The sequence below is a fragment of the Megascapheus bottae genome, chromosome 25, assembly GCF_031878675.1.
Source record: "Megascapheus bottae isolate mThoBot1 chromosome 25, mThoBot2.hap1, whole genome shotgun sequence".
Lineage (NCBI taxonomy): Eukaryota > Metazoa > Chordata > Mammalia > Rodentia > Geomyidae > Megascapheus > Megascapheus bottae.
In genome coordinates, this window is record NC_143533.1 from 12,983,847 (window position 1) to 13,000,957 (window position 17,111).

A 17,111-nucleotide genomic window follows, 5' to 3' on the forward strand; every position below is an offset into this window, starting at 1 on the left:
ACAGAATATACTCAGATTGGTTGGTGGTTTGAGACAGGGTTATCATATGCAATGTAGGCTGGCCTTGAAATCATGCTCCTCCCGCCTTAGTTTCTTGACTACTGTGACTACAGGTATGTGCCACCATGCCCAGCTTAGGTAGGAATTTTTCGAAACGCTGGTATACCCGAAGGACTATGGTTAACTTTCCTCACAGAAAACTCGGAATGGAGTTGGATTTGTTTTAGAAGAAGGCGAGGGAGGGAGGGCGTTCTCATACACACCTGAGGATGATGTTAGGGTAAGAGCCAAAGCTACAGAGGGCCTGGGTGTTTTCAGGTGATCTAATTAAGTGGAATTGGAGGCTTGCCTTATTATTTCCCCCTCCTTAGCACTGAGAAGGTAGAAACCTCTGGGTGAATGCTCATGTCTCTGGAAACAGGTCAGCTACAGTAAAGTTCCAGGACTGCTTGCAAATTGATCCAGGCCGGACTCAAGCTACATCCATAAAGCTTTGAAATACGTGCGTTTTTCAGTCTTTATGATCAAAGATACTTCGTTTCTATTAAGTAGCATCTGAAAGAAGAAATTCTCTAAGGCCTGACCATCCAAATCCCAGCAAGGTAAATATTTGTATTATTTTCTTCAAAGCTTGTTTGCTGTTTTTCAAAAAACAAAGACAAAGCGTGAAAGCAATTTTAATTGGTTGTCTTTCCTAAAGCTATTTTCAAAGCATCGGGGTTAATATCATATTATTATTATTTATACCAATCCTGGGGCCAGAACTTGGGACCTGGGTGCTGTCCTGTACTTTTTTTGCTCAAGGCTAGCACTCCTATCACTTGAGCCACAATGCCACTTCCAGCTTTTCCTGTACTGAGGAATTGAATCCAGGACTTCATGCATGCTAGGCAAACGCTCTACTACTAAACCACACTCCTGACCCAATGGGGGTTATTCTTAAATTAAAGCATCTCAGGGGCCGGGAGTTTGGCCTAGTGGTTGAGTGCTTGCCTAGCATGCATGAAGACCCGGGTTCGATTCCTCGGTACCACATACATAGAAAAAAAGCCAGAAGTGGTGCTGAGGCTCAAGTGGTAGAGCTCTAGCCTTGAGAAAGTCCAAGGACAGTGTTCAGGCCCTGAGCTCAAGCCCAGGACTGGCAAAAAAAAAAAAAGCATCTCAGGATACAAAGTATAATGCCAGTCATTTCACTGGATGGCACCAAGCTTCTCAGTTCTGTATGCAACCCTGTGCAGGAAATTAGTGTATTATGGCAATGACCTGAGTTTTAAAGCAAGGATTGTGTGATAGCATTTTGTTTTATGCTTTTTATTTTTTGTTTTTATATTGTGTGGATTTATGTGTGTGTGTGTGTGTGTGTGTGTGTGTGTGTGTGTGCATGCTGGTCTTAGGGCTTGAACTCTGGGACTGGGTGCCATCTCTGAGGTTTTTTTGGTTAAGGCTGGAGCTCTGCCACTTGAGCAGTAGCTCTTATTTGTGGTGTTTTGGTAATTAATTGGAGCTAAGAGTCTTTGAGTCTGTCTCAGAGTCTGTTGTGCCTCGGCTAGCCTCAACCTCCATTCTCAGATCTCAGCCTTCTGAGCAGCTAGGATCACAGTCCTGAGTTACTGGCTCCTGGCTTAGAATTCATTCTTGAATATGGAAAAAGGTCAAATCAAATTCAACTGCATGAAAGAAAATACGGATTCAAATCAGAAGACTAATAACCGATCTGTATCAATGTGCTTTTAATATGCGATTTAAGCACACATTGAACTAATTTCATTTATTGCAATCAAGTAATTAGTATGGGAAATTTTATAGTAATTAGCAGTGGCATCATATTTCACTATCCATGTCCATGGAAACTTTCTTCAGTGCCTCTCCCCTCCATTTCTTCCCCAAATCAACAGCAACTTATTGTTATAACATTGGCATGTCTGCAAGAGAGAAGCCAGACTTTCGTGAGAACATACAAAATGTTACGTGTGCGTGCCCTCCTTTGTCTACTGCAAGGAGATGCTTTAGAGCCCAGCTGTCCTTTCTGCATGTTCTATGTATGGTTTATTTTTGTACTAGTTCTGGGGCTTGAACTCAGAGCCTGGGCTCTGTCCCTGAGCTTTTGTGCTCAAGTCTAGCCCAGCTCTACTTCCAGGTTTTTCTGTGATGAGTTAGAGATAAACTTTCCTGTCCAGGCTGCTTCAAACCACAACCCTCAGATCTCAGCCTCCTGAGTACCTAGGATTTTTTGTTTTTAGGTGTGAGCCACCAGTGCCTGGTTGGCTGATTTTCTACCCTGAGGGGTATCTCTTTGTACAGAACTGCTGGTGCTTCTCATTTGTATTTCTTTGCTGTAATTATTGTTCTTGTTCATATTATTGGGGGTAGAACTTCCCTTTTGCCCAGGCTGGCCTTGAATTTCTGGATATAAGCCATCTTCCTGCCTCTGCCTCCTGGGAAGCTGGGACTACAGGTACACAGGGCCCAGGCCTTGAGTTCAAGCCCCAGGACTGGTTTAAACAAACAAAAAAAACTCCACAGATTTTATTAGCATAATTTTTTTGCACTCTGTTTTCATCATGTCATTCACATATATGCATTTTGTGTGTGTGTGTGTGTGTGTGTGTGTGTGTGTGTGTGTGTTTGCCAGTCCTGGAGCCAGTCCTGAGATTTCTCAAGGCTAGCACCCTACCACATGAGCCACAACACCACTTCTTGCTTTTTCAGTGTATGTGGTACTGAGGAATTGAACCTAGGGCTTTGTGCATGTTAGTCAAGCAATCTCCCACTAGGCCAAACTCCTGGCCCCTAAAATGTGTTTTGATGTCTCTTTCTCAACCATGATCCCCTAGTCACAGCCCATCATGCAGAATTCAAGTAAGCATTTGTAAGTCTTTTGAAGTCCTGTGTTCAGATCTCACCTGCAGAGAGTGCAGAGTGATCTGGTGATAATCCACTCTCCACTCCTGAGTTTATTTCCTCAGCTCCCTAGAGAATTGAGGTTCCTAAACTAATCTTCCCCCCACTCCTTCCCTTCCCTCTTTTCATTTCCCTCTGCCTCCTTTTTAGCTCTCCCTTCCTCTCTGCAGAGTTCCTGAAAGGAGTACAAAGTTCACTCACAGCTCTGCCTGCATTCCTGACTGCTTTTCATAGGTGTGTGGCCAGAGGCTGGTGATGGCTTTTTCCCACAGTCTCTCCCCTCCCTTCCTATCTTTTCTCTCCCCTCCCCTTTTCCCCTCTCTCCCCTTTTTGTGTCATGAAGTTTGAACTCAGGGACTGAATGCTGGCCCTTGTTCTGCTCAAGGCTAGCAGTCTACCACTTTGAGGCATAGCATCACTTCTGGTTTTTTGTTTTTTTGTTTTTGAGATTACAGTTTTTCACTGACTTTCCTGCCCCAGTTGACTTTGAACCTGTGATCCTCCGATCTCAGGATTACAGGTGTGAGTCACCAGCTCCAGGCTTTTGCTCCTTCTCTCTTTAGCTTCCTCTCCGTCCTTTTTCTCCACCCTCCTCCCCTCCTCTTTTTCTCCTCCCTCCTTAACTCCACTGCTCCTTGCACCTTGCCCCTAGCAGTGGAAAAAAAAAAAAGTTTCCTTTTGTTTTTCTAAAGGAAACTAGGTAAAGAAGGAAGGATGACATTGACATTTTTGACTTTCCTTACAATCCAGACATAGGAAAGGAAAAGATTTCCTTTGGGCACTTTGCCACCACTCTGATCTAAAATATTTCCTTTTTTTTTTTTTTAACTTTCTAGGAAGATCATGGGACTTCAGTTTGGAAGCTAGATTTCATTTCCCTCCCTCAAAGCTGGCGCTCTACCACAGCTCCACTTTTTTTTGTGTGTGTGTGGTTTATTGACTGTGAACTTTTCCTGCCCCGGATGACTTCGAACCGCGATTCCTCTGCTCTCAGCAGCTAGGACGACAGGCGTGAGCCACCGGCGCTCGGCTTAGATCTATTCTTTCCCATCAACAAAGTGGTCGATGGAGGCGAGCAGGCGAGCGGGCCTCACCTGTGAGTCTTGGCGCGCCCGCGTCACTCCGGCCTCCGGAGTAGCCGGCGAGCGGGCGAGGCCGGACGGGAGGACTACAGGATCCAGAGGCCTTTGGAAACTCCCCCCACCTCGGTCTGGTTGGCCAGCCGCGGTTTCCCCGAGGAGTGACGCGCGGAACACCAACCCTGATTGGCCAGGCCGGAGCTGAATTCTCCATTTATGGACAGATTGCCCGGCCCGAGCGCAGGCTGAGGCAGAGCGGACTTAACCGACTTAACTAAAGTGGCTGGAAGAAAGAGAAGCGAGGGCTCGGGGCCGACGCGGAGCACCTGGGGGCGCCTCTGGACGCTCCTGAGATTCGAGTGGGTCCCCGGCTCCCACGGTCTCCGTGCGCGCGCGCGCGCCCCTCCTCGCCGCGGCGCCCCGGGTTTCGCCCTCACCTAGCGCGCTGGGCGGCGGCGGATCCAGCCTGGATGGAGTCACCCCTGGGCTCCCATTGGCTCGTGTGAGTGCTTGGCTGTCCCGAGCCTGGTGTGGTTTGGGGATTTTTTTTTTTTTTTTTTGGACCAAGGGAACCAACTTTTGAAGTCCCCCCGGAGAGCGCGCTCCAGTCCCAGCTCCCAGGCAGCCAGCCCTGCCCATCGAGTCACCATGGTGAGTTGGCCGCTCCGCGTCCCAGGACGCCTGACCCAACCCGGGGAATGAGTCGGGAAGGGAGGGGACAGGAAACCCCAGTCTTGGGGGGCACCCACCTTGGGCACGCTGCCCAGGCCCCGGGTGGAGAAAGGTGGACGCAGGAATCTGCACGTCTTTGGGCTCGGGTTGCCTGTGGCTTTCTTTCAATGCTGGGTGGTTGGGGGGGGGCGGGGAGAGGGGAAAGTTAGAAATCGAGGGGGAGGGAGAGCAAGGAAAACTTTTTCAAGTTGCTTTCTGCGTCGCGTAACTTTTTGTGGCCGGGTTGCTATGGCTGCCAGCTGTGGGGAGCCGGAGTGTGGATCCATGTGTAGAGGGGGCACAACCATGCCAGGAGGAGCCTTTGCTCTTGCTGGGAAGTTTGGGGGGTGGCAGGGGAGTCGCTGTGCACCCCACCTTCCCGTCAGCCCCAGCTGCGAAGACTGGCCCTGTGCTTGGCATCGCCTCCCTGCCCTGTGATCTCCTGCCTTGTGCAGGGTCGGAGGCTGGGCAGAGCCCCCAGCTGTTCTTCCTGGCATCGCCCAGCGGGGCGGCCCGGCGGCCCTGGCTGGGAGCCCGGCGCCTCCCACACAAAGGCAGGCAGGGACGCAGGTAGGGCGAGTACCTGGTGACAGCCACTGAGCAAGTGACCTGGGTGCAGGTTGGAGTCACTCGGCCTGGACTTGCAGGGTGAGGCGATTGCTATTTGGATTATATGCAATAAGTTCTCAACTTCACGATAGTTGTTGCGTGTGTGTGTGTGTGTGTGTGTGAATGTGTGTGAATGTGTGAATCCTGGGACTTGAACTCAGGGCCAGGGTGCTGTCCCTGAGTTCTTTCCCCTCTGCCACTTGAGCTACAGCCTCACTTCTAGCTTTCTGTTGTTTCATTGGCGATAAGTCTCGTGGACTTTCCTGTCTAGTCTGGCTTTGACCTTCAGATCTCAGCCTCAGCAGTAGTTACAGGCAGTGAGCCCCTGGTACCACTGCTCATTGCTCTTTTAACTCCGACACTTTGGGAATGTATGGCGCTGACTGCCAGCCGTACCCCGCCCCCCTCCTCAATAACCTTAGCTACATCCCCTTGAGCTTTGGTGCTGCGGGGTCATTTTTCCTCCTGAAAGTGAAGATGCTATTTTTGAGAGAGTCACAGTCCCGCCAAAAGACAGAAAAAAGTTCTACAAGACTTTGGGCTTTCCATACTTCCTTCTTAAAAAAAAAAATCCTGATTATTATTCTATGATCAGGGGCTCTGATTCCTTGTGGCTTAATGGCTTTAAGGGGGAAAGTAAGTCACAAGAGACACTTCCCTCCCCACAGCAATTCTTTAAAAATGTCTTCAGCTCTCGTGACCTCCCCTATTCATTCAAAAGTGATTTTTTAAGAAACTAAATCCTTTGTACAAATACTTAAAGATAAGACAAATATATCAACTTCAATCACAACAACAACATCCTTAAATGGCATGTTTGACCAAAGCTTTTATATATTTTACACAGTCCAAATTTGTATCACCTTTGCCCCTAAGAGAATACTTGAGCTATAAATAAACTTCCACCCCTGGTGATTAGAAAGTCAGACTATCATCGAATATTTTTGGAATCCCTACCAAAAAAAAAAAAGAAAAATCATACCAACCATGCATTTGGGAACTACTAAATTGGGCATCTGACCACTTAAACTTGAACAATGTGATTCATGGTGTGCCTGGCACTTTAGAAGGGCTGTAATTATTTTCCATGGTTCAATATTTCTAAAAAAAAATTAAAAATCAATGTGTTTATGTGAAGAGTTTAAAGGATCTTACAGAATTTAACTACTTGGATGATAATCACAATCACAACGAGACTGAATTTCTTCCATTGGTCTTTTTTCTTTAGGACAGACCAACAAGTGGTTCTCCCTCCTTCCCTCCCTCCGTTTTTTTTTTTTTTCTTGCCAATCCTGGCGCTTGAACTCAGGGCCTGGACATTGTCCTTGGGCTTTCTCAAAGCTAGTGCTGTACCACTTGAGCCACAGCACCACTTGTGGCTTTTTCTGTGTATGTGGCACTGAGGAATTGAATCCAGGACTTTGCGCATGCTAAGCAAGCTCTCTACCACTAGGCCACACTCCTACCCCACCCCCCTTTTTAAGCTCAAGGCTATGGCTCTACCACTTAAACCACAGCTCTGCCTCCAGCTTTTCGATGTTTAAATTGAAGGCAAGTGTCTCTCAGACTTCTCTGCCCAGACTGGTTTTGAATCAATCTTCGGATCTCAGCCTCCTGAGTAGCTAGGTTTACAGGAGTGAGCCAGCAGCACCTGACCTTTCCCCCCTCCCTTTTTAAATTGAGATCTGGGAATGCCATTGCTTAGTTGATTGCTGTTGCTGTAGATGGATGGTTGATCTAGTGAATCTGAAGGAAGCATTGTAGGAAGGTGGAGGGACTGAATGGCGGGGCGAGGTGTGACTTACCTGTTGCTGGGCTTCCAGCCATTAGTGCAGATGGGCATGTGTGTGGGCTCCCAGGAGACTATCAGATGCACTTTCTGAGGCCACCATTCACCGGTGAAAAACACAAAGGAAACTGCTGGCTGGCTTGAAATAGAAGAAGTAACCATGGGTGAATCTCCTGGACATCCAGAGTCATTTGGATGAAATGAATCATTTCTTCCTTGATTTTGAGAAAAGAAAAATTTAAGTCTGTTTATTAGAATATTCTAATGTGACATTGCCTTAAAGATAGTACTAACATCTTATGTGATTAGCAATCCCTGTTCGTGGTATGTTTCTTTAAGACAGAGTCGAGCCACAGGTAGCTTCATTTGTTGTTCTAGTCCTTGTCTGGGCCTGCCTAGCTAGGGAATGTCCTCAGCTGCCTAACTGAGAACCGGAAGGGAAGGGACATTATGTCAGTGGGTGTGGCCGGGAACTGGCATGGAGAACAACAGCCCTTAGAAGAGCACCTGTATGCTGCTGTCATCTCTCTCCCCTCCCTCTCACTTCTCTTTCTCTCTCTCTCTCTCTCTCTCTCTCTCTCTCTCTCTCTCTCTCTCACACACACACACACACACACACACACACATATTTTAGGAGGCCTGGTAGCCCATTAGAAAACTTCTCCACCTGCGCCCAAAGCCCTACAGACAGTGGTTCAGTTGTGACTCACAAGGAAGGCATTATGATTCATGAACACAAGGCCCAGTTTCCAGTTCTTATCTCCCTCTGGAAAACTCACTGTAGGGCCTTGGCTGTCTTGGTCAAACCAAGAACACTTCTAGACAATAGTTACTGGTATCCTTTTCTTTTCTGTGTGCCAGTCCTAGGGCTTGAATTAAGATCCTAGATGCTGTCCCCTAGAGCTTTTTTGCTTGAGGCTAGAGCTCTACCATTTGAGCTACAACACCACTTCCAGCTTTTTGGTAGCTTATTAGAGGGAAGTGTCTCCCTGATTTTCCTGCCTGGCCTGGCTTCAAGCTGCAATCCTTAGATTTTAGCCTCCTGAGTAGCTAGGATTACAGATGTAAGCCACTACCACCCAGCTAACTGTGGCTTTTTTAAAAAATTGTATTGTCGGGATAATGTATAGAGGGATTACAGTTACATTTGCCAGATAGTAGGTATATGACTTCTCAAACCTTGATACCCCTTCTCATGTTTTTGTCCACATTCCCTCCCCCCATCTTTTTTTTTTGGCCAGTCCTGGGGCTTGAACTCAGGGCCTAAGCACTATGCTTGGGCTTTCCTCAAAGTTAGTGCTCTACCACTTGAGCCACAGCACCACTTCTGGCTTTTTCTGTGTATGTGGTACCAAGGAATCGAACCCAGGTCTTCATGCATGCTAGGCAAGCATTCTACCACTCGGCCAAATTCCCAGCCACCCTCCACCCCCTTTTTTTAAGTGGCATGCAAAGGAACTTTTGTGGACATGAGCAGTAGAAATTTGGACTGATAGATACAAAGTTCACGTCTGCTTTTACTTCAGAAATAGTCAAATTCATATGGTTTCTGTGAACAATATGTAGAAACATTTGAATAAATATGAACTGGCCACTGCTTCAGAAAATATCAATGTTATTTTTTTCCCCTTACTTGAATATTCCTGAGAATAAGTTACAGGTATTATGCATGCAGATACATAGCACAAGGCATGGGAACACAGGACTCTGATGTGGGAGTGCTGACTTGAGGTAGGCAAGCTCCTTGAGGATGATTGCTGGCATGTATTTAGGGAGTGTGAAATCCATTTCAAATGTTTTCTGGGAAGGTAACGTAGTTCATGTCTCCTGATTTGTTTATCACATTGCTGGAAGTCTCCTAGCCAAAAACAACATAATCCAACCAACCAAAACTGAAAAAGACAAAGCATTCAAAATTTTTTTGTGCCAGTCCTGGGGCTTAAACTCAGAGCCTAGGCTCTGTCCCTGAGTATTTGTGCTCAAGACTAGCTAGCACTTCATCACCTGAGCCACAGCTCCACTTCGGGCCTTTTTTGTGGTTAATTGGAGAGTGTCCTGGACTTGACTGCCTGACTTGCAACTGCAATTCTCAGATCTCAGCCTCTAGAGTAGCTGGGATTTTACAGTCAACATGCACAAATATATTGGAAACCTCAGACAACTGCAAGGTATTATGCATTTCATAGTGGTATTTACCAATGTGTACAGCCATGAAACTCTATATTACAGTATATTATATCATCTGTAGTATATGATTTTCATATAGTATAGTATATTATAAATTACATATATCTTTTAATAATGTACTTTATATTAGATATCTAGGGGCCAGGAGTTTAGCCTAGTGGTAGAGTGCTTGATTCTTCCATACTACATACATAGAAAAAGCCAGAAGTAGTGCTATGACTCAAGTGGTAGAACTCTACCCTTGAGAAAACCCAAGGACAGTGCTCAGACCCTGAGTTCCAGCCCTAGGACTGGGTTTCTCTCCCTGTCCCTCTCCCTCTCCCTGTCCCTCTCCCTGTCCCTCTCCCTGTCCCTCTCCCTGTCCCTCTCCCTGTCCCTCTCCCTGTCCCTCTCCCTGTCCCTCTCCCTCTCCCTGTCCCTCTCCCTCTCCCTCTCCCTCTCCCTCTCCCTCTCCCTCTCCCTCTCCCTCTCCCTCTCCCCTTCCCCCTCCCTCTCCCCCCTCCCCCTCCCTCCCTCCCTCCCTCTCCCTCCCTCTCCCTCCCTCTCCCTCCCTCTCCCTCCCTCTCCCTCCCTCTCCCTCCCTCCCTCTCTCCCTCCCTCTCCCTCCCTCCCTCCCTCCCTCCCTCCCTCCCTCCCTCCCTCCCTCCCTCCCTCCCTCCCTCTCTCTCTCTCTCTCTCTCTCTCTCTCTCTCTCTCTCTCTCTCTCTCTCTCTCTCGCCAGTCCTATTGTTTGAACCACAGTGTTACTTCTGGTTTTCTAGTGATTAACTGGAGATAAGAGTTTCATGGACTTTGCTGCCTGGGCTGTCTTTGAACCATGATCCTCAGATCTCAACCTCCTGAAGAACTAGTATTACAAGCATGAGCCACTGGTGCCCAGCTTCAGTGTGATTTGAAAAAAAATGACTGAGCTATAGGTGATGTGCAAGGGGTTACAATGACATAAAGAGTACAATCCTTTTTGGAGGATGCTTGTCGTCTGTTGTGTGTTTGTGTGTACATGTACTGGTGAACTCAGGACCTCACATTCTTTGAGCTTTTCTACTCAAAGCTGGCATTCTACCCCTAGGCTCCAGCTCTACTTCCAGGGTTTTGGTGGTTAATTGGGATAGGAGTCTCTTTAACTTCCATGCCCAGACTGGCTTCAGAACTCTGCTCATAGCTCAGTCTCCTGAATACCTTGGATTACAGGTGTGAGACACCAGAAGCTTAACATTTTTTAATTCCAAAGGTATTAAAAATAAACATCTCAGCCTTAGTAAGCACATTCTGTAGTAACGGTGCACAGAGTGTGTTTTGAATTTCAACCTCAGAATTTACTTTGACAGAAAAGGTTCTGGGGCATCCTAGCAGAGGGGTTTTTTGTTGTTTTTGTTTTTCAAATGCATCTTTGTTACAGCCATACTTAAGAGACCTATCTGCTGTGTATTAAAACACATTAGTAGTACCTGGGGCTTGAACTCAAGGCCTGCGTGCTGTCCCTGAGCACTTCTGCTCAAGGCTAGTGCTCTATCACTTTGAGCCACAGCTCCACTTCCAGTTTTCCGGTGATTCACTGGAGTCTCAAGAGTTTCCTGCCTGGGCTGACGTTGAGCTGTGATTCTCAGATCTCAGTCTCCTGAGTAGCTTAGGTTATAGGCATGAACCACCAGCACATAGTGTGTCATGGAATATTAATAACTACCAACATGCCATCAAAGCAATCAAATCTCACTGAATGTATATAAAGAGCCATCATCCTAAGACATTCCCTAAATACAGCTTATCATCCTTGGGTTTACCAGATGGTTCCAAACCTTGTGGCTTTTATATTTCTCCTTTTTCTCCTGATTTTGTGTACTGGCTGGCCAATTTCCCAGTAGACTGTCTCATTTGATGTCTGTGGTCAGCTGGTGGCTTAGCTGGGACTAAGCTGAGCCAGGGTGGCCTGGCCCACAGGTCTGGGAGTTGGCTGGCTCCCTGTTGGGGCAATGGAGATTTCTGAAGCCTGTCACAACAGGCTGGGTGCAGCTTGTTTATGTAGTAATAGCGGAACCACGGCAGCATTACGCTGCACAGCAAAAGATGGTGAGCTTTTATAACAGGAATTTCTAAAATGTTGGTTTATATTTGCTACTGTCCTCATTGGGGAAAGGAGCACGGCTAAATCGAAGGTCAGTATGAGAAAGGAATCCTGGGAGGATTCCACTTTTCTTCTTTCAGCTTTTTTTTTTTTTGGTCATTGTTTATTTGTGTGCCAGTAGTGGGGCTTGAACTCAGGGCCTCACATTCTTGCTGAGCTTCTCTTGCCCAAGGCTTGAGCCACTGCTCCACAATCAGCTTTTTTTTTTTGGGGGGGGGTGATTGGAGATAAGACTCAAATTTCTCTGCATGACTTGGCATTGATTTGTGATCCTCAGATGTCTGCCTCCTGAGTAGCTTGGATTACAGGCATGAGTCATAGCACCGTGTTTAGCTTTCCTAATTGGGTGAATACATGGAGGAAAGAAAAAATTCACCAGTAGCCAGTTTACCCCTGGCTGATCTTTCAAAGCTTTTGTTATGACACAAGAGCCAGCCTTGTTCCTGGTACATCCTCAGTTGTTTTCCCAAGTCCTGAGGATTACAGCTACACTTGTTTTGTGTTGATGGAAAATCAATTGGATTCCAAATTTGCTGAAGAAACAAAGAGAAAAAAGGAAAAGCAAAACCTAAAAACAGAAAGCAATCATTTACCCTCTGTTAGTGAAGCTTTCTGGAAATATTTCAAACTCAGATTTAAGAGACACAAGTAATGCCAAACTAGACTGGATTAGTTGGTTTTTTTTTTTTTTGAAGTGGACCATGGAACTCATGAGTCCCTAGGTAGGGAGAAGACTTTGCTACCCTAATTCTGCCTCTTTTTGGGTGGGGGGAGGCCCATTCTGGGGCAGTGCTCAGATTCTGAGCACAGTCCTGAGATTTTTCTGTTCAGAGCTAGCTTCTACCACTTGAGCCTGAGCTCTACTTCTGGCTTTTTGATGATTAACTGGAGATAAGTAGCAAGGATTACAGATGTGAGCCACAGTGCCTGGCTTAATTCTGCTTTTTTAGCCAGCATCAAGCCAACTAGGTGGGAAAAGATATTTCTCTACATAGTCAAAAAAATGTTTCTTTTCTCTTGATTGAAAGTCATATCTTTTGGGCTGTAAGATGATTCTGAAAATAACCCCATGTCAATTCCATAGTGTGTGGGCCCCAAACCATCTGTGGGCTCCTGTAGAAGATGCAAAGTGAATAGAATTAATTTTGCTTTGGGCACAGGACTTCCAGAATTATTCATTAATCACTGAGGCAGAGATAGATATCATTGTTTCATCCACAAATACCTCCATTATGTGTGTGTGTGAGTGAGAGATACACATGCACGTGTCAGTACCGAGACTTGAACTTGGGGCCTTGCACTCTTGCCTTGCTTTTTCAGCTCAAGTACGAGCCCTACCACTTGAGTCATACCTCCTCCACCTTTAGGTACAATTAGTGGAAAGAATGCATGGCTATTTATGTCTCTCCATTAGTACCTGTATCTTGGAATGGAAGAGGACTGGATGCAGTCTGTACCTGCTCACAAGGGAACCAATCGAGGCCATCATAACAAAAGACTCTCCTGTTCAGCCCAGTGTGTGTGACAGGCATTGTTTGGAGACAAGGAATCCCTGTCCTCTTCATAAGGCTATGAATCAGAGGCTCCAGTATCTTATAGCAGTTGTAGTTGGCAGTTGGTAACAGTGTATATCCCCCCTCTCTTTCTCTCTCCCCTCTTTCTCCCCCTTCCCCCTTCCTTCCTTCTTTCCCTTTCTCTTCTGCCAGTCCTGGGGCTTAAACTCAGTACCTGAGTGTGGTCCCTGAGAGCTTCCCCCACCCCTACATAACTAGCCCTCTACCACTTGAGCACACAGCTCCACTCTGGCCTTTTGGTGGCTAACTGAAGGTAACAGTCACATGATTGTTTGGTCCAAGGCTGGCTTCGGACCACAATTCTCACCTGTCAGCCTCTGGAGCAGCTAGGGTTACAAGTGTGAGCCACTAGGGCCCAGCTATAAGGATGTGTTTTCTATACGAGGAATATAAGATGCTGGGAGCTGAACAATTCTACCAGTTGTCAACTTTGGTGGATTCCACCACCATTAGCATGTGACTTCCTTCTTATCTAGGATCACCAGTGTGGATCACTTCCTGTCCCTTCCAGGGTTTTTTTTTTTCTGCTTAAGACTAGCCCTCTACCACTTGAACCATACCTCCATGTTTGCTTTTTGCTAGCTAATTGGAGCAAAGAGTCTCCCAGACTTTTCTGCCTTGCCTGACTTTGAACCTGCATCTTCAGATCTCGGCCTTCTGAGTAGCTAGGATTAGGCAGGAGCCACAGGAAGAGGATGAGGCATTTTGAGTACTCAGAGCTCAGCAATGGAGGGTTGCAAGACAGCCTGGGGCCCTCCAGTCCATATTTAATTAAGCTATTTAAGTATCTACTTATTCTGTCCTACTTTGATAGTCAGTGGTCCTGGTGGCTTGATTTGCTTTTTCCCCCCACCCAGCAACTGTATCTCCATTGAGTAGATGATGGATGATAGGCTGGTGGTGGGGGTTGGGGGGTCATCTGATTGTAAACTGGAAATGTTTTTTTTCCGAGATAAAAATAAACCCCTCAAATAAAACCACTCGGGGCTTCCTTTCAGTTTTCTTTTAATAGAACCAGGATGCGTGGGGCTGAGGGAGGAAGCTCTGTGGTGGGAGAAGGCTTTGAGTCTGACTTTTCCTCCTGTCTTTTCAGCCCTTCCAATGAGAGCCAAGTAATGGCCCAAAGTCACCCAACCTGTCCTGGGGCTGTCCCATTCCCTCTCGGTCTTCTCTCGAGGGGTGGAGCTGCCCTTTGTTGCTTTGCAGGAGGAAAAATAAAAGTCACTCTGGGGGCTGGGAGTTTGGCCTAAGCAAGCAGAGTGCTTGCCTAGCATACACGAAGACCCAGGCTCAATTCCTCAGTACCACATATACAGAAAAAAGCTGGAAATGGTGCTGTGGTTCAAGTGGTGGTAGTACTATCCTTGAGAAAGCCCAAGGACAGGGCTCGGGCCTGGAGATCAAGCTCAGGACTGGTCACTCATACCTGTCATCCTAGCTACTCAGAAGGTTGAGATCTGTGAGACTCTTATCTCCAATTAACCCCCAGAAAGCCGGAAGTGGTGTTGTGACTCAAGGGCTAGAGCACTAGCCCTGAGCTGAAGAGCTTAGAGACAGCTTAGAGAGCTTAGAGACAGCTAAGAGACCCTGAGTTCAAGCCCCAGGAATTGAAGAAGAAAAAGGAATTTACTGTCCTTACTTTTCCACCAGCAAGCTGAGCCCTCACCTGCGGGGCGGAACCTGGGGCCCTTCACCTCCTAAGGGCAGTTGTCTCCCTGGAGTGAAGCTAATAGCTTAATTGTTCTGTTGATTCTGCCCTGTAGAAAGTTCCTGTCACCTTAATTTGCATCTAGAGAACGTTTCCTTGCAGGTTTCCCTGCAGTTGCTGCTTTTTCCTTTGGTGTTGAATGGCCTAGTGTTTGCTCTTAAGTTTCTGGTCTGGTAGTTAGAGTACTTAAACTTAGGTGTGGTTTTCTCTCAATAGGTGTTTTCCTGAGAGTGTGTTGGAGAAAAAGTAAGAGACCTGGAGGCAGAGAGGAGACTTAAGAAAAATAACAAAACTATAGATACTATGTCCACAACACACATAGTAAATGTAGTGAAGATTACTTTCTTACCTGTGACAGAGTTCCAAGTATAAAGCTATGCTGGTTAATGTGTTAAATGTCGTCTTATTTAGGGGCCAGGGTGGAGGAGTGGGGACGCCTGTCTCAGCCTTTTCTCTTAATACTAGTGCTCATCTGAGCCTCTAGTGCTCACCTGAGCCACAACTCCACTTGTTTTATTTTTATTTTTTTTCCTGGTTAATTGGAGATGAGTCTGACTTTTCCTACCCTGGCTGGCTTTGAACCTATGATCCTCAGATCTCAGCTTCCTGAGTAGCTGAGATTATAGGAGTGATCCACTGAGGCCAGGCTACATGTCACTCATAAACTTCTGTGTTACAAGGGGTCAAAAAAGAATGGCTAAAGCTTCATAGAGCTAAAGCTCAGTGGTAGGATTCATGCTTAGTATGTTTAGTAGGTGAGACTCAATTTCCCAAACCAGGTACCAGGAACCAAAATGGCATCACAGTCTCAAAACTGCTAGTGGGTTGCAGTAATCTTTCTGGAATGTGTAAAATGCAGCCAAGATATCCTGCTCCTTTACTGGCTTGCATACAATAGGTACTCAATCCATTTTGGTTGACTAAATGAATGAGCTGAATCTCCTGTGAAGGTTTAGGGCTGGCTACAGGATGGGCCCTGACTATAGGATAGGCCCTATTGGGAGCCTATACTGGAATTTCCAGAACCAGTTTTCCTGTACCTGCCACTTGGCTGAATCCTTAAGAGGAACAGGAAAAGACTCACAGTCCAGGCACATTGAATAATTTACATCAAAGAATGGGTCCATTGTGTTCTTTGCTGTGGTTATTTGGGTGAGACAAAATGACAAGGGAATCTTTCTTAATCTTTTTGCCAGTCCTGGAGCTTGAACTCAGGGCCTGGGCGCTGTCTTTGGGCTTTCTCAAGGCTAGCACTCTACCACTTGAGCCACAGTACCACTTCAGGCCTTTTCTGTGTATGGTACTCAGGAATTGAACCCAGGGCTTCCTGCTTGCCAGGCAAACACTTTACCATTAGTCCACACTCCAGGCCTTGATGGGGAATCTTGAATGGTTATTTGCTCTGGACCTAGATGAGCTCCTGAGGGGAGAAATGAATGACCTGTTTTGGTATTTTCTAGAATTCAGCCTCATTTCCTGTTCTTCCAATACCTCAGTGGGGGCATTAAGTTCCCTCTAGGCATTCAAGTGACCCCCGAGGCAGAGAATGTATCACCTGGTGTCTCTCTCCCTCTCTCCCCTCCCTCCCTTACTGCCTTGCTCTCTCCCCTTCCTTTCTTTCCTCTCTCCTCTCTTTCGTTCTATCCTTCCCCTCCCCTCCCCTCCTCTCTGAGTGTATCATCTGGTATTTCTGTCTTTGCATCTTTCGCCCCCTATCACCCAGGGATATAATCCAGTACCAGACAAGTGCCCTACCCTTGGCTTTGCTTTCTTGGTGTGTTATAAACATTGTCCTTTGTGTTTGTATCTGCATTCTTTTCCTTCTCTCTTGCTCAGTTATTGGGGCTGTCAATAAGATGACAGTGAACATAAACCAAAGCAACTGGGGATGGGATGGGATAGCCTGGTGGGCCTAAGGGTAAACCATGCTCCCAGCCTGGCATTTTGCTGGCTAATTGGAATGAAATGGCAAACTTCTCTAGGATATGAAGGGAGGTTCTCCAGGTTTCAGTCTTGTAAGTAGTTAGAATTGCAGGCATGAGCCACAGGTGCCCAGCTATTTAGAAAATTCTGGACCAAATCCATCCACCCTCCCCACCTCCCCCCACTTGAGTAATTTCAAGAAAGCTTTTGAATTGACATTTCCTAAATACAGATTTCAGTTCACCTTTCCATGTCTGATAGAGAATTCTTCATGCATTACTAAGAGGGTAAAAACCCCCTTTACTGCCTTAATATTAAGGTGATGGGGCGCGGGGACGGGGAGGGGACATAAGAAAAACTATAGAAGGAAAGTAAGTTACTAAATATAATAAATAAGGTTTCAGGGGCCAGGAGTTTGGCCTAGTGGTAGAGTGCTTGCCTAGCATGCATGAAGGCCCAGGTCGATTCCTTGGTACCACATACACAGAAAACAAAAAAGCCGGAAGTG

At 46.5% G+C, this 17,111-nt stretch overlaps 1 protein-coding gene across 1 annotated transcript in view; it reads left to right on the forward strand.

Moving 5' to 3' along the window:
• The first annotated feature begins 519 nt into the window (after window positions 1-519).
• Myo1e (myosin IE) overlaps window positions 520-17,111 on the forward strand; it is a 127,217-nt gene continuing 110,625 nt past the window's right edge. The window contains exons 1-2 of the mRNA XM_090358289.1: window positions 520-602; window positions 3,738-4,631. Coding sequence (XP_090214415.1) covers window positions 4,629-4,631 — 3 coding nt within the window. The 5' untranslated portion in view covers window positions 520-602; window positions 3,738-4,628. The remainder of the gene's footprint in view (window positions 603-3,737; window positions 4,632-17,111) is intronic.